This window comes from Phalacrocorax carbo, chromosome 27, assembly GCF_963921805.1.
Source record: "Phalacrocorax carbo chromosome 27, bPhaCar2.1, whole genome shotgun sequence".
In the NCBI taxonomy this organism is placed as follows: domain Eukaryota; kingdom Metazoa; phylum Chordata; class Aves; order Suliformes; family Phalacrocoracidae; genus Phalacrocorax; species Phalacrocorax carbo.
In genome coordinates this window covers 3159806-3183590 of record NC_087539.1, presented here as the reverse complement: position 1 = coordinate 3183590, position 23785 = coordinate 3159806, and the positions used below count along the sequence as shown (strand labels likewise).

At 62.4% G+C, this 23785-nt stretch overlaps 2 protein-coding genes across 6 annotated transcripts in view; one reads left to right on the top strand and one right to left on the bottom strand.

The window, feature by feature from the left end:
• The window catches only part of SLC11A2 (solute carrier family 11 member 2), a 30471-nt gene extending 14246 nt beyond the window's left edge, over nucleotides 1-16225 (bottom strand). The window contains exons 1-6 of one of the 5 annotated variants that reach the window (XM_064474642.1): nucleotides 15983-16225; nucleotides 4971-5057; nucleotides 3591-3730; nucleotides 2739-2864; nucleotides 2241-2360; nucleotides 322-428 (exon numbers count right to left, since the gene is read on the bottom strand). In XM_064474642.1, the coding sequence (XP_064330712.1) occupies nucleotides 322-428; nucleotides 2241-2360; nucleotides 2739-2864; nucleotides 3591-3730; nucleotides 4971-5007 (530 nt within the window). In that variant the 5' untranslated portion in view covers nucleotides 5008-5057; nucleotides 15983-16225. Of the gene's footprint in view, nucleotides 1-321; nucleotides 429-2240; nucleotides 2361-2738; nucleotides 2865-3590; nucleotides 3731-4496; nucleotides 4605-4970; nucleotides 5058-6459; nucleotides 6754-11899; nucleotides 12031-13722; nucleotides 13786-15982 lie in introns of those variants that run through there. The other 4 variants (XM_064474637.1, XM_064474639.1, XM_064474641.1 and 1 more) reach the window with 4 other exon arrangements.
• A 137-nt stretch (nucleotides 16226-16362) lies between these two features.
• LETMD1 (LETM1 domain containing 1) lies at nucleotides 16363-23570 on the top strand. Its single transcript, XM_064474666.1, has 9 exons — nucleotides 16363-16520; nucleotides 17570-17721; nucleotides 17877-17992; nucleotides 18259-18341; nucleotides 20012-20198; nucleotides 20312-20413; nucleotides 21539-21691; nucleotides 22002-22098; nucleotides 22553-23570. Exons 1-9 carry the CDS (start codon nucleotides 16402-16404, stop codon nucleotides 22621-22623), a joined length of 1080 nt encoding a protein of 359 aa, XP_064330736.1. The 5' UTR covers nucleotides 16363-16401; the 3' UTR covers nucleotides 22624-23570.
• Nucleotides 23571-23785: the final 215 nt, after the last annotated feature.

Sequence of the window (23785 nt, the reverse complement as noted above, 5' to 3'; positions counted from 1 at the left end):
CTGTGATTCTGGTAGTCCTTTATCAGGAAGATAAAATTTGCCAGGGAAGCTGCAGCCCAATTTTGGCATGAGTCAGTCACAGCTAAAATAAAAGCCAGAACCGCAGCTCTCCCTATAGCCAAAATAAAAGAGAGCGAGGCACCAAAGGCTGGCTCATCTCGGAGCGCTAGCACGGCGCAGATGAATCACCCTCTCAGAAGAGATGATTTTGGATGATTTATAGGAAAGAAAAGTCTTTTTTTGGCACACACAGTGGCAATTTCTTAATCCTAGCAGGGAGCGCTCATTTCCTGCTGCCCTCTGATGACAAACCCGACTTACTTCCCCACAGACAGGAGGTTAATAGCGATCGCCGAGCCAATGACTTCTTGCATATCAGATCCGATGATAGCGAGTTCCACCATCAGCCACAGGATAATCCGAGGAACCTGGAGGTAAAGAAATATCCAAAACCATTAAAAAGTGGGGGAAAAAATTCTTCACCTTTTAATTTCCTAAATGGAGCGCGATGGAGCGTTCAGGAATGGCCTCTTTGCCCTGCCTCGCCACGCCGTGGTGTGGAAAACACGATGATTGCTACTTTAGGGCTGGCCCAGGCAGAAATCCAGGTTACCTGTGGCAATCGCTGGAGGAGGTTCCCGGGTCGCTTATATAATCTAAATTACTCGTCCCAATAGACTCCGCTCGTTGCGAGAGCGAAACCGGACGTCTCTGTGTACCGAGGCGCTGGCAGCCAACGCGGGAAGCTATTTCACGGCGTCAGAGCAATGGCGAAGCCTCAGGTGTCGGAGGAGAAACACCAGAGTGCGCAGAGCTGGGGGCGTCACCGCCCTCCCCAGAGGCCGAAGGACAGCCTCGCTCCTCCTCAGCGGAACGAGGCGCAGAGCCCGTTCTTACACACGCCGTGAGGATTCCCTAAGCAGGGAAATCTGTCGGCCACGGAACGGCCTTGTTCGAAAGGGCCGTTTCTCTCCTCACGATTCCCCGAGCCCCTTTCAGCGACCCGCGCTTCCCCTCCGGCAGGCGGCCGCCCAAACAGAACAGCCGAAATCCCGGGTTTGACTCCTGACGCTGCCTGCAGTTCGCTGGCAAACGCCAGGACCTTCGCCCCTCCTCGTGCTCTCCTCTTTCCGAGATGGGGAAGACACCAACAGGACCCGAGGCGTCTCCCACTGCTTCCCGAACAACCCACCTTCTTAACCGAGGCCTTTGCTGGGGCTATGTTAGGGCTACAATTAAAATCTTCCTCTAAATCTGCCTTGCTTCCAGCTGTGAGCCAAACCAGCAGAACCCAACGTCACCTCCCCCAGCTTCTTGGCCAGTAAAGCAAGGTGTGGCGATGAAAATGTATTTTAGCACCCAAAAGACACTCTCCTGAGGAGGATTTGGCCCTGAACAGGCAGCAGCAGCTCCTTGTGAGTCCCAGGAGATCTGCCAGCCCCATGTGAGAGCATGACACCGACCCAGGCCCACGGGACCACCTGAAGGGCCCCTCCACACCACCGAGGACCGGGAGGTCACAGAATGCCCTGAGCTGGGAGGGACCCGCAGGGACCATCGAGCCCAGCTCCCGGCCCTGCACAGGACACCCCAAATTCACACCGTGTCTCTGAGGGCCGTGTCCAAGGGCTTCTGGAACATCGCCAGGCTGGTGCCGTGATGCCTCCTGGGGAGCCTGTGCCAGGGCTCCACCACCCTCTGGGGGAAGGACCTTCTCCTAATGCCCAGCCTCACCCTCCCCTGGCACATCTCCCTGCCGTTCCCTCGGGGCCTGGCGTTGGTCACCAGAGAGCAGAGACCAGCCCTGCCCCTCCTCCTGCCCTCGGGAGGGGGCTGCAGAGCGCCATGAGGCTGCCCTCGGCCTCCTCTGCTCCAGCTGAACAAACCCAGGGACTCCAGCCGCCCCTCGTACGGTTTCCCCTCTAAACCCTTCCCCAGCCCCGTGGCCCCCTCGGGACACTCTCCAGTAGCTTTATACCCTCAATGTCCTGCGGCGCCCAACGCTGCCCACAGCGCTCGATGTGAGGCCGCCCCAGCGCGGGGCAGAGCGGGACAATCCCCCCCCTCGCCCGGCTGCGATGCGGGGCTCGGTGCCCCCCAGGGCACGTCTGGCCCCCTGGGCTGCCAGGGCTCGCTGGGGGCTCGCGTTCAGCCTGCCGTCGGCCAGAGCCCCCAGGTACCTGCAGAGGTGCTCCCCAGCCCCCCGCGCCCCGGGCTGTCCGTACACCCAGGTCACCCACCTTCTGGTACTGCCGGTTGCACACTTCGGCGAGGTGCAGCCCCGTCACCACCCCCAGCCTCGCGGCCAGGCGCTGCAGGAGCAGCCCGATGATCGTCGCCAGCATCAGGACCCAGAGCAGCTGAGGGAGAGACGAAGGCAGGAGTGGGTGCGCTGGGGCAGCAAGAAACGACAGCCGCAAACAAGGCCCCGGGTCCCCTGGGACGCCTGTGCCCCGCGCGCACCTTTAGGAACCACGGGCCTTTTAAAATACATGTTATTGATATTCGGAGGCTCTTTATGCACCCCAAGCTGGCGCAGGAAGGCTCCATATGCATATAAAGCCAGGAGCCACTGCTGCAGAGGGCATACGAGCGCGCCTCACTCTCCCCTTCCCCTTCTCTGGAGTGTTTTCAGCTCCGCAGCAACCACAGCATTATCAGTACTCCTGCCCTACAATGCAGGTGGGAACGTGGTTTGCACAGTTTACAGCGCTTAAGGTGTACGTTTCTGCACTGACCTTAAATCCTGCGACAGCCCCGGACTGCAAATCCGACTCGATGTTGCCCGGGTCCAGGTAGGCGATGCTCATCAGAAAGCCCGGCCCGGTGAAAGCCCAGAGCTTGCGGAAACTAAAGCACGAGTGCTTTGGAAGGGGAGAGAGGATGGAGACGTCAGAAGGCAGCCCTGCGGCGGAGCCCTCTCCCAATACAGGGGCCGCCTCACCCCCACGAACCACCCCAGCTGTCGGGCTTAATAAAATGATGAGAGACAGCCAGGGTTTGAGTTTAATTTCCTCACTGCCACAACAGAAAGCAGCGCTGGTAAGATTGGTCCGTTCTTTAATCCAGTCCTAAACTCTCCAGCAATCTCTGGTCCTAATCTAAAGAGTCTAGGACCAGACTCTGGGAGAGTCAAGGACGTACTCTTGGTGGTGGGGGATGAATCCTCCTGTGCCTGCAGCTGAAAATCCTGCCTTGCTGCTTAATCAAAAGCAAAGAGGGCACCCAAACCCCCCTGCAAAGGGGACAACGCTGGTACAAAGGCCGGCGATCACCCCTGCTCCTTCCTTGATAAGGGAACAAAGAACCAAGGTCCCTTCCCCTGGGGCTACAAACAAACCATTTCTCTGCTCTTTGGCTGCTCCAAGGCGAATCCGGAGGGATGAATCATTAACTCCCCAGCAGGCGGGAGATCCCGCACCCTCCTCTCCCCCAGATCCCGGTCCAGCAGCCTGGCCACGCTTCCCCGTCTAGGCAAGACGGGGAACCGGCGCCCAAGGCAATCGCTCACGCGGGTACCAAGCGCTCGCAGATTTTTCCGGTTGGATTTTCCCACCGGAGCGAGCGGAGGAGGGCCCGGCCGCACTCACTGTTTCATCGTCGGGAATCGGGATCTTGTTGTCGAAGTAGGTGGTAAAAGGTTCCTCCGAGGAGCCGTCCGGCGGCTGCAGCGGGTTCATGCTGCTGGAGATGGTGCTGACGACCTCCCCGTGCTCCCCAGAGGCATCTTCTGGAGGGGCAGAAGAGAAGCAGGAAAGGAAGGAGTGAGTGAGGATCCTTGGAAACACAGAGGAACCCGGCAGAGGCCTGGCAAGACCCGCAGGCAGAGCGAAATGGGAAAGTTCTGCCCTCACAGCTAACGCGAGTTAGGTCATTAAGAGATAATTAAATGAAAATAATATGCCCGGCTGCAAACCCACCCTGGGAGGCCGCGGTGCCTCGCCTGAACCCTCCCTCTCCCCCACAGTGAGAGGAGGCCAGCTCGCTGCCACCTTATTTATTCAGATTAATTCAAAAACAGCCATCACGGGACACCGTGCGATGCAACGGCGTTACTGTAATGATTAACTGGGACCGAACGAGCCGGACCCGTGAGAAACCCGTGGCTATTTCTGTGCCGTTACGGAGAGCGTTGCCCCAGAGTCTCCCGGCCGGCTGCGAGCGGTTTCGTCCTGGAAGGACCCCGCTGCCCTGCGGAATGCCGTTCCCGTGCGGGGCACGCACAGCGCAGCACTTGCCCGATGCCAGGGGCGGTCAGGAGGCTGCCTGCCCACCCTCCCTTCTCCTGCAGCAGGAGGGGCAGGCAGGAGGGCCAGCCTTGGTGGATTTTCAGGACAGTTTCTAAATTTAACGCGTGAGGAAGGTCTGCCGGGTCACTCCAGCACCGAAAAGGCACATTCCCCCAGATTACGTGTTCACACGCGTTAAGGTCCCACCCGTTCCTCCCCTGCCCACCTGCAGCAAAAAGCCCCTTCTCCCGAACTCCCGACACTCACTTTTTCTCTCTCTACGTGGCATTTTCGCTCTAGGAGGTGAAAAGCAGCACGCGGCCCCAGCACCCAGCCTTTGTAGGAGGAGGACTAAACACAAGGCCAGCTCTTTTACAGTTCCCTGTTGCATCATCAGAGTAAACTGAAGTTGATTGCTCCTCCTTTTTCCCTGCCTTCCAGATACCTGGCAGGGCTGCCTGCCCTGCCACCAGACCCGTTTACATAATGGGTTTAGAGCTACCCCTGTGTGTGCGGGCAGGCGAGGGATCGGTCTGCACGAGACAGGCCTGTTCGCCGGGTTAAGCAAGGCTGAATGAGCCCCGGGAACTGTAAATCTCCTGCTGGAGTCACCTCAAAAGCACGAGGCGGTAAATGGGCATGCCGAAGCCTTGGGGTGGTTTTTGCGGGATGAAGGAATTCATGAAGTTAAAGGTCGATGTATGAGAGAGCAAATCTGCTGTGCCACAAAGCCAGCCTTACCGTAGGATGCCTTCCGGTCCGTGTCAGAGTTCCCCATGGTGGAACTCTTCCAGTGGCCTGGTAACTGGTTTAGGTTGGTCACACTGGCTGCAAAGGAGAGGGGAGGGGGGGAAAAGCTGTTAGGAAGGAGAATAGAACCCTCCAGGAGAGCTGACAGCTGACCACCCGACCTCCGGCAGGGACGGATTTACTTCCCCGGCCCTTTTCCAGCTTGGAAGAACCTTGCAGGGCCAGGAGAGGAGGGTTTTGCCCGGGACCCTCCTGTTGCAACAACACAAAGAAGGGGTGAGTGGACTGACCGGGCAAACCGGCACAAGAGAAGCGATTGCCAGCGGCCAGGATGAGGACGGTGCCTGTTGTGAAACGCCAGCGGAGGAAACAAGAGTGGAATTTCCTTGATGTGTAAAAATTACACACCATCCCTCCCCTTCCAGGCACAATTCTTACATCTACACTGCGCCCTGTACAGGGCATCTGAAGTTTCCTTTAAGGGCATGATGTAATTCTTTCCTCATGGTGTATTTTGAAATCTAAACCACGCAGAAAGGCACCGGGATCTGGTGAGGGACTCGGGACGAAGCTGGCGTCCTCCGGGCTTTAAAATGTCAACCCCGGCCCAAGCCCCTCAAGGACGAGTCAAAGTACCAACGATATACACGGCTGGTATGTAAAGCACTTAATCTCCCTCAAAGCCTCCTGTGTATTAATGGGAGAGCTCCTTATAACAAGGCGATATCGACTGAGTGAAGACCTAAAGGGAAAACATTAGCCAGGAATTCATTTTACGCGATTTGAACCCATTTTAGATTTCCAAAGATTAATCCCCCCGCTCCATAACCCGCTCCAACGGTGGTTTGTAACCAGAGAGGGTTACTCCACGCAGGGCTGGAGCGATCCCGGTTCTTGTAGGCAGAGCTACAGTTGTTATTTATCCATCCAAATGCACTCAAGGTTTTAAAGCGGTGACGAGACGCATGAAGCACGCTCCGTGCTCCAGGAGCTCTCGACTCCGCGCAACGCGCCGCTCGTGCCCGCCAGCGAACCTGCGGCGGCCCCGCGCTCGGAGGGGCTTCGCTTATTCCACCGCTTTGCGGACGAGCACGTAGGAGAATTCACCCGTGCCGGTGCGGAGCGAGGCGCTCGGGTCTCACCAAACCGAAAGATCTCCCACCCCGCTTTTCTTTGCTGCTCCCACCCGGCCGCACGCCAGCCAGCTCTGCCTCTCCCGCAGAGCAGAAACCCGGTGCTAAAGCCACCAGCTGTCCCAGCCCCATCGGGAGCGGCAGAAAGCGGCTCCGGTCTGCGAGCTGCTCGCCCGGAGACGGCGGGGCTGCCCTGCCGCGGCTCCTCAAGCACCGCTTGGGAGGAAGCGAGATGCCAGAAGCCACCGCAGAGAGCTGTGACACCGTGGTCTTAAACACGGCGGGGACAGCCCCTGCCCCCTCCAGCTTTTAGCTACACGCTGTGGGGAGAAACGGTGAGTAAATACCTCCTGCCAGCTCGGCCCGCGGAGAGGACAAGCACCACCTCTCCAGCCTCCGCAGCGACGACGCCGGAGGCTTCTCCCTCCAGCAGCTCCCGCTTGGACGGGGACAACCTCGGCGCTGGAGCAAAGGCTTTTATCTTTGCACGCGCTTACACTGTTTTCTTCCTTTACAGGCTCCTTTTTAAAGCACAGCCCTAAGAGCTTCCATTAAAGAAAAAAAAGCTAAAGTTTAGCAATAAGCCATCTTCTCCCCAAAACCTATTTCCGTCAGGAGGAACAGCGCTGACGCCAGCAGCGAGTCCCGCAAAACGCTCCATGAAGGCGAAGAGGAAGAAGATCACATGGCGAATGCTCGTTACGGCGCGAGACCGACCTAAATATCTCCTTGCAAAACACATCCCAGCTTGGGCGGGAGCGAAATTGGTTCCCCTATCTCCGCCGGCAGTTGCCGAGCTCGTGACGCCCTCATTCACGACCCGACGCAGGGAAGGCTTGCCCACGCGTGCCGGGTTGGAAACGCTGCCCGCAGATCCTTCTCCCACGGAGCTCCAATAAAAGCAGCCACCGACTGTCAGCGGATGCGAATATTCCGCACGCTTCCAGCCCAGCTGGGAGCCGGGGAGCCGTCGAGAGAAAGGCGGTGAAAACACATCGGCGGGATGTGTTTTGCCCACACTGACTCCAGGCCTCGGTGTTTTTCTAAAAGCACGGCTCTAGTGGCACCCCGCCGCTGCTCCCAACGCGGAGGAAATTAGAGGGTAAAGAAACTGGAGGAGGAAAAAAAAGGCTGGGGTTTATCACCCCTTTGACTGTAACCTCTGTGGATGTCTTCAAGCAATTCCTCACCACCAGGCGTGGGCTCGCCGGGCCACGTTCTGCCGCCGGGAGGTAAAACACTCACCGTAGCAATGGCTTCGACCTTATACACCGTATTCCCACTCAGGCAAGGCAGCCGCCTTCCCGGGAGGAATATGCCTTGGAATAAGACAAAAAGCCAAGAGAAGATCATGAGGTTGCTCTCATCAAGCAAGCAAAGACAGTAGCGCTCTTGTCTGGACCTTCAATACCCGCAGAGCAAACAACGGATCATTCTTCCATCTGCACCCTCCCTTTTCGCCGACGGAGCGCCGAGCCTCGGTCCAACGGGCCTTTTCTTCTTGACAGCGAAGCCGAGGAGCCGGCGGCTCGCTCATCCTCGACGCGGAGACGAGACGTGGGGGTTGGTTAGACAAGTCTTGTCTCACGCTGGGAGCGGTTCCTGCGATTGAGGTTTCTGCATTTGATGTCAGGCTCTGGCCCCGGCTGCTTCACGCTGCCAGCATTAACTCTTTTAGAGCGGTTTTTGGGGCCGCCGTCTCAGCGCGGTATTTCGATTGTATGCCGGCATCGCATGGCACCGGGCAGCCCTTGACACGGTCACGCCGCGACCCTGACGCTGTCCCTCCTGGCTCACATCATACAAGTCACGCATGGGCAGCCCTGAGCACAACACTCCTACCAACGCCGGAGCAGACGACCCGGACAACCGCTCGCCGTCCCTGCAGGGCTGATCCTTGCACACCCAGCTCACCCACTGCCTGCTTTCCCGACGCCCATGCCGCTCTGCCGGCACCGGCACCGCCACGTCCTGGCCCTGGAAAACCTTTTTCTCCACCCTGACATGGCGGAGAGTCTCCCCGGGGCAGCAGCACCGTGGGCTTGGCCCTGCGGGATTCCTGCCCGCTCCAGCGCCCACGCTCCTGCCGATGGGCAGAGGCGGTAAACGCGGGCTGTGCCGGGGCTTCGCTCCCATGGCAGAGGTCCCCGTGCTGAGGCAGGTCACCCGGCCGGCTCCTACATCACCGAATCACAGAACGGTTTGGGTGGGAAGGGACCTTCAGAGGCCATCGAGTCCAGCCCCCTGCCCTGAGCAGGGACATCCCCAACTTGACCAGGTCGCTCAGAGCCCCGGCCAGCCTGGCCTTGATTCTCTCCAGGGATGGGGCACCGACCCCCGCTCTGGGCAAGCTGGGCCAGCGCTTCGCCACCCTCAGTGTAAAAAATTTCTTAGTTCTATCCAGTCTAAATCCCCCCTCCTTCAGTTTAAACCATCCCCCCCTTGTCCTGCCACAGCAGGCCTTGCCAAAGAGGCCGCCCCCACCCTTCCCACAGCCCCCCTTTGAGCACTGGGAGGCCGCAATAAGGTCTCCCCGCAGCCTCCCCTTCCCCAGCTGCACAACCCCAGCTCTCCCAGCCCGGCCTCGCAGCAGAGGGGCTCCGGCCCCCGGAGCATTTCTGTGGCCCAAATGGGTCAGACGAGCTCATTCCCTGCTAATCACGTACCCGGTGCTGCGCCCGGGAGATGCCCTGGATGCAGGAGGGCACCGAGCCGAGGCGCGGGGGGACGAGCCCGCCCCGCTCACCCGAGCCCGCTCTGCCAGAAGGACACCAGGCGGGTGTTTACTTCCACGGAAGGAGAACAACACCTGGGAAACAACAACCTGGAAGGAAGGAGCAGAAGCGTGATGGGGGGCGGCTGGGGGGGCTGGGGGGGTTTAGCCTGGACAAGACGGGGCTGAGGGGAGCCCTTCTCGCTCTCTGCAGCTGCCTGAGAGGGGCTGGAGTGAGGGGGGGGCTGGTCTCTGCTCCCAGGTCACCAGTGACGGGATGAGAGGAAACGGCCTCAAGCTGCATCAGGGGAGGTTTAGGTTGGATATGAGGGAAAATATCTTCCCCAAAAGGGTTGTCCAGCACTGGCACAGGCTGCCCGGAGAGGTGGGGGAGTCACCATCCCTGGGGGGGCTCAAAAACCATGCAGACATGGCCCTTGGGGACATGGTTTAGGAGGCCTGGGGGTGTTGGGTTGGGGGTTGGACTTGCCTTTTCCAACCTCAGTGCTTCTCTAAGCAGCAGCTCTCTGCCCGAGCCTGCTTGGTCCGAAGGCTCCTGGATGTAGGAGCCAGCCCCTGCAGCCGCTCCCCACTCTTCTCCTCTGCTTTTTGTAAGCATGGGAAGGGGGGGTGACGTGCATCAAGGACCTTCACGACACATAATAAATCGAACTGATTGAAAAGCTCTATTCCAGCAGCCGCCACGAGGCCTGGGGATTAAAAGCGCCCTCAAAAACCATTTCCACAGTGCCTGAGACTGTGGAAACTTTGGTTAACAAGTGCTGTAAAGTGGGGAAAATAGAGCTGAGCAGCAAGGCCGAGCTTCACCCACTCGGGTGAGCAGCGGGACTGGGGGTCATCGCATCACCCTGGGTGCCCCAAGCCTCGTCCCACATCAACCACGGAGCCGTTACCTCATCGCCGACGCAGCGCCCCGCTCTCCCAACAAACCCCTGGGCTCGAGAGCTCGTTTGACGGTTCCCCCTGCCCGTTTTAACAAGCTGCGCAGGAGAAATCATACCCCTCCTCCGAGGAAAGCTCTCGCTTGTAGTCACGCGTGGACTTTGCTCAGGAGCGGCATCTCCAAGGGCGAGGCGGAGCCTGGGGTGTGAATCCCTGCCACGGTCACGCTGACCTTGGCCGAGCTCGGCATGGCATCACACGGCCGGCAAAACCGCACCGGGAGCCGTCGCCACCGGCCGGCCTCGTCCTCCCCATCGCAATAACCCACGGCGGGCGCCGGAGTCTGGACCCCAGGGACGCTCTGCTGCGGCTCCGCAGCGACAACAGGACATGAAATGCGTGCCCTGGGTGGCTCGGCCCGGCGGGCAGAGCCCCGCGGGGCGGCTGCCGAGCGAGCCCCAAGGTTTCTAAGAGCCGTTGTCTCATCGCACCCCCAAACCCCGCTATGAAGTTCACATACAAACAGCGTCGAGCTCTCGGGGGAGGCTGGGGCGACCGGGGACGTTTTCACCCCAAAGGCCGCGGGGAGGGGACCGTGCCAGAGGATTAACGTGATCCAGCCCTTGGGGAGGAAGGCGAGGATGGGGCTCGGGGGCACCCCACGTGCCGGCTGCCCACGGTGTGCTCAGGGAGCCCCCAGGGCTGGGGGACGCCCTGCAGTCACCGAGCACCCATGGGGGTCCCTGAGCCCCAGCGATGGGTGGGGGGGTAGCGCCTGGGGTACGGGGGGCTCCATGGCACCCCCTTGCAGAACTGACCCCGGGGATCCTGCAGCATGCTCAGGGTCCCCCAGGGAGGATCCCCCCTGCCCCCAGCACACTTAGGGATCACCCCAGGGAGGATCCCCCGCAGCAGATGAAAGCGGACCCCCAGGAATCGCTCAAGGGGGGAGCTCCCAGGGATCAGGAACCACCTGAGAGGGGGATCTCCTCCTGCAGCACACCCTGGGATCACTCAATGGGGGGATCTCCCCCTGCAGCACACTTAGGGGACCCCCAGGGATCACTCTACCAGGGGATCCCCCCCCAGGACACAAAAGGGACCCCTGAAGGATCAGGGATCACCTGAGAGGGGGATCTCCCCTCCAGCACACCCAGGGATCACATGAGGGAGGATCCCCCTCCCCACACACTTAGGGGACCCCCAGGGATCACTCAACAGGGGGATCCCCCCCAGCACATGAAAGGAACCCCCCAGGGATCAGAAATCACCTGAGAGGGGGATCTCCCCATGCAACACACTCAGGGATCACTCAATGGGGGGATCCTCCCCCAACACACCAAAGGAACGCCCCAAGCATCAGGGATGACCTGAGAGGGGGATCCCCCCCAGCACACCCAGGGGATCCCCCAGGGATCCTCCAAGGGAGGATTCCACCCAAGCACACTTAGGGGACCCCCAGGGATCACTGAATGGGGGGATCCCCCCCAGGGATCCCTGAAGAATCAGGAATCACCTGAGAGGGGGATTTCCCCCACTCCCAGCACACCCAGGGACCACTTGAGGGAGGCTCCCCCCTCCAGAGACCACTCATTTTGGGGGGATCTCCCCCAGGACACAAAAGGGACCCCCCCGGCATCACCTGAGAGGGATCCCCCTCCAGCACACCCAAGGATCACACGAGGGATTCCCACACACACCCACACCCCCAGCGGACCCCCCCCAGGGATCACGCGAGGGAGGATCTCCCTCCCCGCACACTTAGGGGACCCCCAGCAATCACTCAAAGGGGGGATCCCCCCCAGGACACAAAAGGAACCCCCCAGGGATCACCTGAGAGGGATCCCCCCCACCCAGGGATCACACGAGGGATCCCCTCTACACACACACACACCCAGGGGACCCCCCAGGCATCACGCGATGGAGCACCCCTCCCCAGCACAATCAGGGGACCCCAGGGGTCACTCAGTGGGGGGAATCCCCCCCACAACACAAAAGGGACCCCCCAAGGATCACCCGAGAGAGGGATCCCCCCCCCCGCACACCCAGCCATCACGCGAGCGATCCCCCCCCCCGCCCCCAGCGCACCCAGGGGACCCCCCCCGGCTCACCCAGGGGGATCCCCCCGCCACCCCCCGTCCCCAGGGTCCCCCCCAGTCCACTGGGCTCACCGCCCCGGCCGCCCCCGCCGCCGCCGCCGCCTCATGCCCCGGCCGAGGCCTGCGCCGCCGCCGCCCGCCGAGCCCCGCTCTCCCAGCCCGCGCCGTGACGCCGCTTGGCGCGACCGGGGACACGCGACACGGGTCATGGAGCCGGGGGACACCGGCCCCGGAGCTGCGGACAGGCCCCCGCCGTGGGGGGACACGGGCCCGGTGCACACCTCAGCCCCCGGCGTGGGGGGACACGGGCCGCCGGTGTGGGGGGACACGGGCCCGGTGCACACCTCAGCCCCCGGCATGGGGGGACAGGGGCCCAGTGCAGGCCTCTGCCCCTGGCGTGGGGGTCACAGGCCCCCGGCATGGGGGGACGCGGACCCCCACCGTGGGGGGACATGGGCCCGGTGCAGGCCTCGGCCCCCGGCATGGGGGGACACGGGCCCAATGCAGGCCTTGGCCCCCGGCGTGGGGGCCCCATGTTTCTCCGCCAGCAGCTTATTCCACCCCAAAACACGGATCCGCGGGGAGCCAGCCAGCTCCGGCAGCACCTCGCCGACCTCAGGGCGCTTTTCATGGCAAAACCCCAGATTTCTAGATTTTTAGCCACCAGCAAACAGCTGCAAACACGTGTTAATTATTTCTGTATCTCACAAAGAATACTCCGGGGAGGTTTTGCAACCCGCGTTCCTCATCGCTTAAACACAAAAAAATAATCATGGGATGTTGCTGAAATGACCGAATCCTGGCAAAATGAAGAGGAGAAATCCAGGAAACAGGGAAACTCCGCTGTTGGGGGTTTAACCTCACCGCTGACCTGGCAGCGCGGGCATCGGAGAGGGGAATTAAAACCAAACCGCAGTGTCGTTCCCGCATGGGAACGCGAACACGGCGCCCGCACCGCACCGGTGTGCTGCCCAGCCGCGCCGAGAGCGCCGACGGGTACGAGAGACCTCGCAGGAGGTGGTGGGTTACCAACAGCTTTTGGCCTGAAGCTGCAAAAATTATGTTATTCCTCAAATTCCCCCGGTATCCACACAGGCTGGGGGATGGGGAGCAGCCCTGCGGAGAGGGACTCGGGGGTGCTGGGGGGTGAAAGCTGGACATGAGCCGGCAACGTGCGCTCGCAGCCCCGACCCCCAGCCGTGCCCGGGGCTGCATCCCCAGCAGCGTGGGCAGCAGGGCGAGGGAGGGGGTCCTGCCCCTCTGCCCCGCTCTGTGAGACCCCCCTGCAGCGCCGCCTCCAGCTCGGGGCTCCTCAGCACGGGACAGACACGGGGCTGCTGGAGCGGGGCCAGGGGGGCACAGAAATGCTCCGGGGGCTGGAGCCCCCCTGCTGCGAGGCCGGGCTGGGAGAGCTGGGGTTGTGCAGCTGGGGAAGGGGAGGCTGTGGGGAGACCTTATTGCTGCCTCCCAGTGCTCAAAGGGGGACTGTGGGAAGGGTGGGGGCGGCCTCTTTGGCAAGGCCTGCTGTGGCAGGACAAGGGGGGATGGTTTAAACTGAAGGAGGGGGGATTTAGACTGGATAGAAGGAAGACATTTTTTACTCTGAGGGTGGCGAAGCGCTGGCCCAGGTTGCCCAGAGCGGGGGTCGGTGCCCCATCCCTGGGGACATCCAAGGCCAGGCTGGCCGGGGCTCTGAGCGACCTGGTCGAGCTGGGGATGTCCCTGCTCAGGGCAGGGGGCTGGACTCGATGGCCTCTGAAGGTCCCTTCCCACCCAAACCGTTCTGTGATTCTATGGAATCCCGGGGTATTTTGGGATGAGGGCGATGCTTCCCATCACCAAGAGCACCCTGCGAGGATGACGAGCTCGCTGGGATCGGTGTTTGCGGCACTCACCCAATTCGCAGCCCGGCGAGCTCTGCTTGAGGGTGTACTTCTTCAGCATGGTGTCACCCCTTCTGTCACTCGGTGGTTTCTGGAGCCCGCTCAGCGTTCCTCTCCCTATTTAAGAGGTGTCCCCACCCTTCCCCGCCAGCTCCCCTCCCTCTCTCCTCCACCCGCAGCGCCCACGCTGAGCCGCTGGTGCAGAGTTCCCCAAGGGGAGCTCGGGAGACAATTCAAAGTCTCCCGAAAACAACCGCATCTACTTCAACGTTATCATTTATTAAAGAACTATTAAAAACCGCTGAGTTAAGGGGGGTGAATAGGACAGGCGAAGGCTTTGATGAGGAGGCTCGGCCCCGTGGCGAGCGGCGGCGCTGGGCTTGGGGGGAAAGGTGGGTTATGCGCTGCCCGGGGCACATTATCAACACTGGAGGTTTAATTAAAAGGCCGCTTGGTTCGGGCATCAGATGTGCTCTGGTAATTAACACACAAGACGGCCTGGACTCTGCTCCACCGGAGTTATTTGAAAGATTAGAGCCCAAAGTGGCACTTACTGGGCATTTTCCAGCCGCAGGTACGTGCAGCGCTGATAAGACGCGATCCCTTCCCAGCTTGGATCAATACAATCTATTATCAGCCATCCCCACTGGTCCAAAACCTGCCGAGGCACAGCGATAACCCTGGGTTTGTCCTTTTTTGTTTCCTTTTTCCTCTGTTAAAAGGGCCCCCGGTGCCTTTTTCTGATAAGCAACAGCTGAATGTGCAACACTCCGAGACTCACCAGGCAGGAGGGCAAAGACCCAGGCGTGCGTGACCAGCACCACGCACTCCAGCTTCGCCGGGCTGCTGGAGGGGAGCGGGGGGCGCTGGGGCTTGGCCAGAGGGAGGAGAGGGGCTTGGCCAGGAAGAGCATCCCCAGGGATTCATGGAAGACGGAGGAGCTGCCAGAGACCTGGGAAGAGGCCACATAGCACCTGTTTTTTGGGATGCCTCGGGGAGAGGAGATGATGGACCTCACGGGCAGGGGGAGAAGCAGCGGTTTTTTCCCCAAAGGCCTTTGGCACCGTTTCTTGCGGTGCTTAGAGTGGAGAAAGCAAATGTGACCCATATGGAATGACCCGGGGGCAGCTCTGGAACTGGTTCGGTGGCTCAATGCGTAGGGTGGGACAGACAGATGCAGGTTGGGATGGACAGAGGCATCCTGCATAGCTCTGGTGCCTGGACCTGGCTGCGGGCCAAGGAAGTCAAAGCAGAGCCGGGGGAGCCACCCGGGGTTGGGATTGTGGGGCTCCAGGGGGGACCATGGCCCCTCTGCTGCCCCACTGCCCCTCGCTGAGGACCCACAGCAGGGGTTTAATCCCCCCTCGTTGCGCCCAGGGCTGGGCAGCAGCAGCCAAGGGTGACTCACAGCCCCAACACAGGCAGGGGCACCCCTTGAAGGGCTAGGGAAGGGGTTTCACTGGGATCCCAGCCTGGTGGGGGCTGGCAGGGCCCTCGGAAGCTCTCCCTGTCCCACCCCTGCGTGAGCAGGCACCCCCAGAGCAGGGGCACAGGGCCGCGTCCAGGCGGGGGGTGAATGTCTCCAGGGAAGGGACCCCACAGCCCCTCTGGGCAGCCTGTGCCCCTGCTCTGGCACCCGCACAGGGAAGGGGTTTGTCCTCATATTGAGGTGGAACTTCCCGTGTTCCAGCTTGTGCCCGTGGCCCCTTGGCCTGTCGCTGGGCACTGCTGAAAAGAGCCCGGCCCCATCCTCCTGACACCCGCCCTTCAGATATTTATAGGCACTGATGGGTTCACCCCTCAGCCTCCTCTTCTTCGGCTGAACAGACCCTGCTCTCTCAGCCTTTCCTCCCAAGGGAGATGCTCCAGCCCCTGAGCATCTTGGCAGCTCTGCGCTGGCCTTGCTCACACAGTTCCACATCGTTGTTAAACTGGGGGGCCCAAAGCTGGACACAGCACTCCAGATGTGGCCTCACTGGGGCAGAGCAGAGGAGGAGGAGAACCTCCCTCGCCCTGCTGGCCACACGCCTTTCCATGCACCCCAGGAAACCGCTGGTCCCCTCGGCCCCAAGAGTGCAGTGCTGGCTCGGGGTCACCTTGCTGCCCCCCAGCACCCCCAGGACGCTCTCGGCACAGCCGCTCCCCGGCCGGTCGCCCCAGCCTGTGCCGGTGCAGGGGGTTCACCCGTGCATGATTTACCCCACGGGGATTATCCGTGTCCCCACAGCCCCGGCGCTCCAAGGGCAGGGAAGGGGTTTCAGCCCCGGCTCACCTCACCAGCACCCACCGGCTCCGCGCCCGCCGCCGCCGCGGGGACCCGCGGGCCCGGAGCGGGGGTCGGGCCCGAGACAAGGCCTCGGCCCACCCAGGCGCCCCCAGCGCTGCTCCGCGGCCTTAGAACAGCGCTGGAGCGGGGGAACCCCCGAGGGGGTGTGTGTGTGGTGAGTCCGGGGGTGCCCAGCCCCCACGGCGGGCCCAGGGCCCTCGTAACGGGGCGGGGGGGGTGTGTGGGGGTGTGAGTGTCGGTGCCGCCGGCCCGGAGGGCCCACTTCCGCCTTTGGTCACGCGACCGGCGCCCAGCACTTCCGCCCGCCGTCACGTCAGCCAATCAGCGCTCGGATCCGCGCGCTCGCTCTCCCTTTCCCCCCACCGTGACCTTCGCCCTTTGGCCCCGCGCGGTGACCCGCCAAGATGGCGCTGTCCATGGCCGGCTGCCGCGGGGGGCTCTGGCGCCTCGGTCCCGGCCCCGCCGCCGGCCTGAGCCGCCCCCGGGGGCTGCCGGAGCCGCGCCTCGCCCGGAGGGCGCCGAGGTGAGCGGGGTCCTGTCCGCCCCCGGTACCCGCCAACGCCCCCCACCCCGGCCGTGACCCCGCCAGGCCCCCGCCGTGGCCCCCCACCCCCGGGCCCCCCTCCCTCGCCACAGCCCCGACCCCCCCCAAACCTGGCCTCGTCCTCCCCCCGGCAACCCCCCTCCGTACTGCTCGCCCCTCACCGTGGTGTCGTACCCTCCTTCCTCCAGCGCCAAGCACGGCCCCCCTCAGCACCGGTGCGCCCCCATCCCCCACTCCCGGCCCCTGGTCCTGACCCCCACCTCACGCTGTCCCCCCGCCCAGCCCCTGGCCCCCAGCTCCATGTGGAGTGGCTGCCTGGGGCTTGCTGGAGCAGCCCTTGCAGGGCGGGGTGGGGTCCCAGCACCCCGTCCCCTCTGGGGGGGCTTCGGGAGTCCCAGGACCCGGCATCCCCCCTCCCTCCAGGCCAAACTCCGCTTCCCTCAGAGCCTTTTGCACAAAACAGCGACAGGAATGAAAAACAGGGACTGGTGTGGCCTCACCTCGAGCGCTGTGGACAGTGTTGGGCGCCACAGGGCATTGAGGGTACAAAGCTACTGGAGAGTGTCCCGAGGGGGCCACTGGGCTGGGGAAGGGTTTAGAGGGGAAACCGTACGAGGAGCGGCTGGAGTCCCTGGGTTTGTTCAGCTGGAGCAGAGGGGGCCGAGGGCAGCCTCATGGGCTCTGCAGCCCCCTCCCGAGGGCAGGAGGAGGGGCAGGGCTGGTCTCTGCTCTCTGGTGCCCAACGCCAGGCCCCGAGGGAATGGCAGGGAGATGTGCCAGGGGAGGGTTAGGCTGGGTATTAGGAGAAGGTCCTTCCCCCCGAGGGTGGTGGGGCCCTGGCACAGGCTCCCCAGGGAGGCATCGCGGCACCAGCCTGGCGATGTTCCAGAAGCGCTTGGCCAAGGCCCTCAGAGACACGGTGTGAATTTGGGGTGTCCTGTGCAGGGATGGGAGCTGGGCTCGGTGGTCCCTGCGGGTCCTTTCCAGCTCAGGATGTTCTGTTCGGGGGTGGGGGTGCCCCGCTGCAGGTCCCCGCTCTGCTGCCTCTCCACGAAGGCCGGCTCCAGGTCTGTCCTTGCCGCCCTGGTATCAAAAGCAAAGCGCATCAACGGGAGGTACGAGAAGTTTTTGGAAAGGACCTTCCCCCGTTTCTATGTGCTCTACGCAACTTTCACGAAAGGTGGGTCCCAGGGCGGAGGGGATGTCTCTGCTTCTCCTGGGAGGATGGAGGCAGCTGGAAACGTGCTGCCTGTTCCCATCCTGGGACTAAAAACCGCATCACCAGCGGCGTTTGCCGGGGAATCGGGGACCTGAAGGTGCTCTCTGTCTTGGCAGGAATCCAAGCGCTCTTCCTGGAAGTAAAAGAAATAAGAAAAATCAAATTGAAAATGTCCCATCAGAGGCTGAGCGTTCAGCAGCTTCCCTACCGGGAGATGGAGAGGCTGCGGCAGGTACGGCACGGCCGCGCTCGGGACACATTTCGGTGCCGCAGCGCCCGGTTCTGCCTCCCCGCTGCCGCCGGGGAGCAAAAAGGCGCTCCATTTAGTGCCCAGGGCTTTGGCTGGGGGTCGGGGAGGTCCAATTCCTCTGGGTGAGGCACGTTCGCTGCCTAAAAACAGGGTTTGGAAGCTGTGGCCGGGGCCGAAGCTGTTAATTTGGAGGGAATTTTGTGAGTTTGGCGTCAGATCCTGATTCTTGCTTCTAATTTCGGAGGCAGTTTCGCAGGGACGTGATCAAGGCCATTCCCATCGGAGTTATCGCCATCCCACCCTTCGCCAACTTCTTGGTCATTGTGCTGATGTGAGTATGGGCGTCGCGGTGAGCGCCGGGCCCCGATCTTTGGGCTCCTTGATGCTGATATTTTAAATTTCGTGGAACTGGGGTTTTTTTTTTAGACTTCTAAATCCAGCCAGGCGGTCTCCCTTCCTCCCTCCACCTCTCACTGTAATAAAAAATACCAGTAACCTGATGAGCCCAGCGAATGTTTCGCAATCCCGGCTCCTGCCTGCCAGCAACCCGCCCGGCTCCCGGCTTCTAACGCGGAGAAGTAATCCCCGGCACGCAGGGAACAGCCCTGTGCGTGCTTGGCCAAGGAAACCTCCCTGCAGGATTCCCTCCCAGCTGTCGCCGTAGTCCCACGAGCACCCCTCTCCCTGCCAGCTGTCCTGCCGCCAGAGCTAAATCCAGGCTAAACCCCTGGATTTTTCAATTCTGCTCCCTGGCTTTCATGACCTGCGGGTGGGTGAGAGCCCCGCTGCCTAAAATGGTGCAGGGTGGAGATCTCGGTGTTGTGTCGAGCCTCAGCTGTAGCGGAGAAGCTCCAGCCGGGCACAGCAGCGATCCGGTCGCCCGGAGCGCTCCTTCCTGAGCTCGCCATGGCCTTTGGAGGAGCAAATCTCCTTCTGTGACAAGGTCACCCACGTAGCGGAGGAGGGAAGGACTGTGGATGGGTCCACCTGGACTTCGTTAAGCCTTTGACACCGTTTCCCACAACATTCTCCTGGAGAAACCAGCTGCTCGTGGCTGGGACGGGCGTGCGCTTTGCGGGGTAAAGAGCCAGGGCCCGCAGAGCGGCGGCGAGCGGAGTTAAACCCTGTCGGCCCCGAGTGCTGTTCCCCAGGGCTCGGTGTTGGGGCCGGCTCTGTTTAATACTTTTGCCAACGGTCTGGGCGAGGGGATTGAGCGCGTCCGCAGTCAGTTTGCTGATGACACCGAGTTGGGTGGGAGGGTTGGTCTGTGTCGCCAGCAGGAGCTGGGCAGGGATGGGGCCCCTGTGCTCGGCCCTGGGGAGGCCCCACCTCGAATGCTGGGCTCAGGTTTGGGCCCCTCAGGACAAGAAGGACCTTGAGGGGCTGGAGCGTGTCCAGAGAAGGGCAGCGGGGCTGGGGCAGGGTCTGGAGCACAAGTGTGCTGGGGGGCGGCTGAGGGGGCTGGGGGGGTTTAGCCTGGAGAAGGGGGGGCTGAGGGGAGCCCTTCTCGCTCTCTGCAGCTGCCTGAGAGGGGCTGGAGTGAGGGGGGGGTCGGTCTCTGCTCCTAAGTCACCAGTGATGGGACGAGAGGGAACGGCCTCAAGCTGCGTCAGGGGAGGTTTAGGTTGGAGATTATAGAAAACTTCTTCCCCAAAAGGGTTGTCAGGCCCTGGCACAGGCTGCCCCGAGAGGTGGGGGAGTCACCATCCTGGGGGGGCTTCAAAAAGCCATGTAGATGTGGCCCTTGGGGACATGGTTTAATGGTGGGCCTGGCAGGGCTGGGTTAACTTGATGATCTGAGAGTCCTTTTCCAGCCTAAATAATCTATGATTCCCAACCTTGCCCCTTCGGAGGAGCGAACGTCCGCAGCTCCCGGGGGCCAAATGTGCTGCCCTGGCACAGGGCGCTGCTTGCGCCTCTTTCCTGCTGCACAAAATCCGACTGCCGGGGCTCGTGCCTGTGCGTTTCCTCCCTGACACCCCGTCTCCTTTTCTCTCCAAGGTATTTCTTCCCACGCCAGCTCCTGATCCGCTACTTCTGGACCCCCAACCAGCAGGTTGAGTTCCTGGACGCCTACGATGCCATCCGGAGGGACTCGTATCCAGATGTGGTGGAGAGTTTAGCCCTGGCAGCGCGTTCCCTGCCCGAGCCACAGCTCCAAAAACGCCTGCAGGAGCTCTGCGCCGAGGTACGTCAGCGCCGCGGCCGGCATCGCCCGTGCTGCCGCTGCCGCCTTGGCCCTGCCTGGTGGTGAGGAACGCCCGTGGGAGGTGTCGGCAACGCACGCTGTGGCTCTTTCAGGTGCAGCGAGGTTCCCAGCCGCGCGTGGCCGAACTCTACGCTGTGAGAAGTTTGTTTTCGGGATCTCCGCTGGGTCTGAACAAGCTCAAAGTGTCTCACGTGGTGAGTGCGGCTTTTCTCCTGCCGGCAGCTCAGACCTGGCTCTTGCCGAGGAGCGACGAGGTGCCCGGCCGCTCGGTTGTGCCCCAAACAGGGTGTTGTGCTTAAAGCCAGTCCAGTTGTGCGCTCGCAGCCCCGACCCCCAGCCGTGCCCGGGGCTGCATCCCCAGCAGCGCGGGCAGCCGGGCGAGGGAGGGGGTCCTGCCCCCCTGCCCTGCTCTGTGAGACCCCCCTGCAGCGCCGCCTCCAGCTCGGGGCTCCTCAGCACGGGACAGACACGGGGCTGCTGGAGCGGGGCCAGGGGGGCACAGAAATGCTCCGGGGGCTGGAGCCCCTCTGCTGCGAGGCCGGGCTGGGAGAGCTGGGGCTGTGCAGCTGGGGAAGGGGAGGCTGCGGGGAGACCTTATTGCGGCCTCCCAGTGCTCAAAGGGGGTTATAAGAAAGATGGGACAGTTTTTAGCAGGGCCTGCAGCGACAGGACAAGGGGTGACAGTTTTAAACTAAAAGAGGGGAGATTCATACTGGATCTAAGGATAAAATATTTTACGCTGAGGGCGGTGAGACCCTGGCAGAGGCTGCCTGGGGGGTGGTGGGTGCCCCATCCCTGGCCACGTTCAAGGTCAGGCTGGCCGGGGCTCGGGGCAACCCGCTCTGGTGGGAGATGTCCCTGCTCGCGCCGGGGGTTGGACGGGGTGACCCGTGAAGGTCCCTCCCGACCCCAGCCCTGCTGTGATTCCATGAAAACAGCCCAAAACGAGACTGCCCGCCCTCGCTGTAGGTCCCTGGCTTGGTGGGGCCATCGGCCACATCTGAGCCATCCCACGCACCTGAACTCGCCCCGACACCCACGTCTGGCCCAGGACAGGGCTCGTGTCTCTAGATACGCGCTCCCTGCTCCGCTCGCTGGGCCGGGCAGCCGAGCTGGGTGTAACCGGACCCGCCGGGGGCTGCTCGGGGTTTCAGTGTGGGCAGGACAATCAGCCAGATAATTAAAGGGGAACAAAATAGGGGGTGTGTCAGGAACGGGAGGCTTCATCTGGGTTATGTTGTGCCTAAATGGGTCGGACACCCATTTTTGGAAGGGTTGGATGCCCTCACTGGTGACCCTGCCCTTGATTTCCCTCGCAGAAAGCCCTCAGCCAGGTCCTGTTTCTCACCACCCACTTGCCGGCCTTTTTCCTGCGGTATCGCCTGCGGAGCCACGTCTTGGAGATCCGGCAGCTGGACCGCGCCATGCTGCGCCTGGGCTTGGGCCAGCTGTCCGAGGAGGAGCTGAAAGCGGTGAGGACGCCTCTTCCGCCCCCGCGCCGGCCGCCCGACCCTGGGCTTGCGTCGTCCCGGCCCTCCCCGTCGTTAGCAGAGCTGTGTCGGGGCACAGCACGCTCCTCCAGACCCGCCGCGAGGCAGATGGTGGCCGCTCTCCTTCGGGAAGGCATTTTCCGGGCCGGGACCCCAGCGGGGCACGGTTCACTGTTGCCCAGCCGTGTGTCACGCCAAGGAAGGATCCCGGCACGATCCCGGCCTTTCGTGTGACCCGAGTGCCCGTCCCTCAACTTGTCTGTATTTTTTTTCCTCTCCCCTTGCTCCGCAGGCTTGTTACCTCCGCGGCCTGAACTCCACTCACCTCGGCATGGCCGAGTGCAGAGCGTGGCTGGAGCAGTGGCTGGGGCTCTCCTGCAAGCTGCAAGGTAATGGCGGCCGAGGGGCAGCTCCTGCCGGGTGGCACGGGGGGGACCTGGGAGCCTCTGGAGCGCCTCTGGGCACAGGGAGCGTCGGCTCTGGGGGTAAATGGTGGCTTTATTCCCCGCTGGGCTGTCCCGTCGATCCCCCGGGGCCTCGTCGCTGGGAGGAGGGATGCGGCGGAGCGGGCTGGCTCTCCCCAGGGCTGTGCCCGTGTGGAATACCCAGCGCCTGGGTGTCCCTGTCCCGCAGAGACCTCGTGGAGGCAGATTTGAGCCCATGGCAGCGCCCGGGGGAGCAAAATGGCAGCAGGAGGGAAGCGGGGGACCCAAAGCAGAGCAAAAAGCCCCCGGAGAGAGGGGCCGGGGGCGAGGGGGAGCCCTGCAGCCCCTGGTGCCGCGCGGGACGAGCACGTCTGGAGCGGTTGGGCCGCTCTGATCCCCCTCTTGTATTTTTTTTCAGCTTCCGAAGCTTCCCTCCTGGCGAACAGCATGGTCCTGCTGTCCCTCAACTACGCCAGGGCCAAGGAGTGACGGCCGAGGCGCCGGCTGCGCACCCTCACCCCGGCACCGCGCGCCGACTTGGCGATTCCCAGCCTGGTGCCGCAAAAATAAGACCCGTCTTTTTGGTGATGTGAAACCACGGCCCAGAGTCGGCGAGAGGGGCCCCGATGCCGCCGCGGGCAAAGACCGCGATTCCCTCCCTCCGGCACCGGAGGTTTGCGCCGGCGCCGGCTCTTCTCTTCCCCCTCCGTGCCGTCGGAGCGGGCTGGCGATGCCACGGGGCTGAGCCCCGTCCCTGCCTTCCCTCCGTCGGCGTCCGAGGGAGGCGGCTTCGCTGTTACAGCTCTTAAACTGCGTCACTTTGACCACGGGATGGGAGAAGGAGCGTCTCTGCTGCCTGTGGACACTTCCCTGAGTATCTCGTAGTAGCGCGCTCTGTTCAGCTTGGGTTTTGCTGCTCTGTGCCTCGCACAGAGGGTTTTACTTAGTTTCTTTACTTCACCGAGCGGTCTTAAGTGTACAAACCTCCCTGAGGGGTCAAGCAAAGACCCCAAATCCCCACACGACCTTACCGGGAGCCTCGGGCGGGTTCCTGTGCTTTTGTTGGGCTGCGGCTGCCTCCCGGTCACGGCCCCTCGCCCAGGCAGCCCTCGCCGCCGGCGCTGGCTGATGGAGGGCGATGGCCGGGGCTGGGAACACCGCTGCCGACACAAACGGGGTCGGAAAGGCGGCGCCGAACTGCGCTGCCGCCTTCAGCCGAGGCCGCGGGCTGCCTCCGACGAGTTCTGCCTAATTAGATCTTAGCCCTGCGCTTGCTGCTTGGCAGGGGCGGCTTCGGGGGCTCCAGCGGCAGCTCCCCGCTGCGGTGGGGGGTTAAAGCCCACCGTGTCTCGCCTCACCCGTCACTGCATGAGAAATGTCCGGCTGTGGAGTGAATTCAAATGGGCTTTAAGTGTTTTATTAAAGGCGAAAGCGAGTGAGCGACTCAAGCGTCTCTCTGGAGGCCCCCGCCTGCCTCCTGCGCCGTGAAACGCCCCGCGTCCCACCACCGGCGCCGACGGGGCGCACTGGCTCCCGGGAAACTGCCTTTTTTAAGCGTTATTCAGGTATAAAGGAGGGGTAGAAATCGCCCACCCGCGCACCAGGCCTGCCCCGAGCGCCTCCCTCACCTCTTGGAGGAGAAAACCCTTCT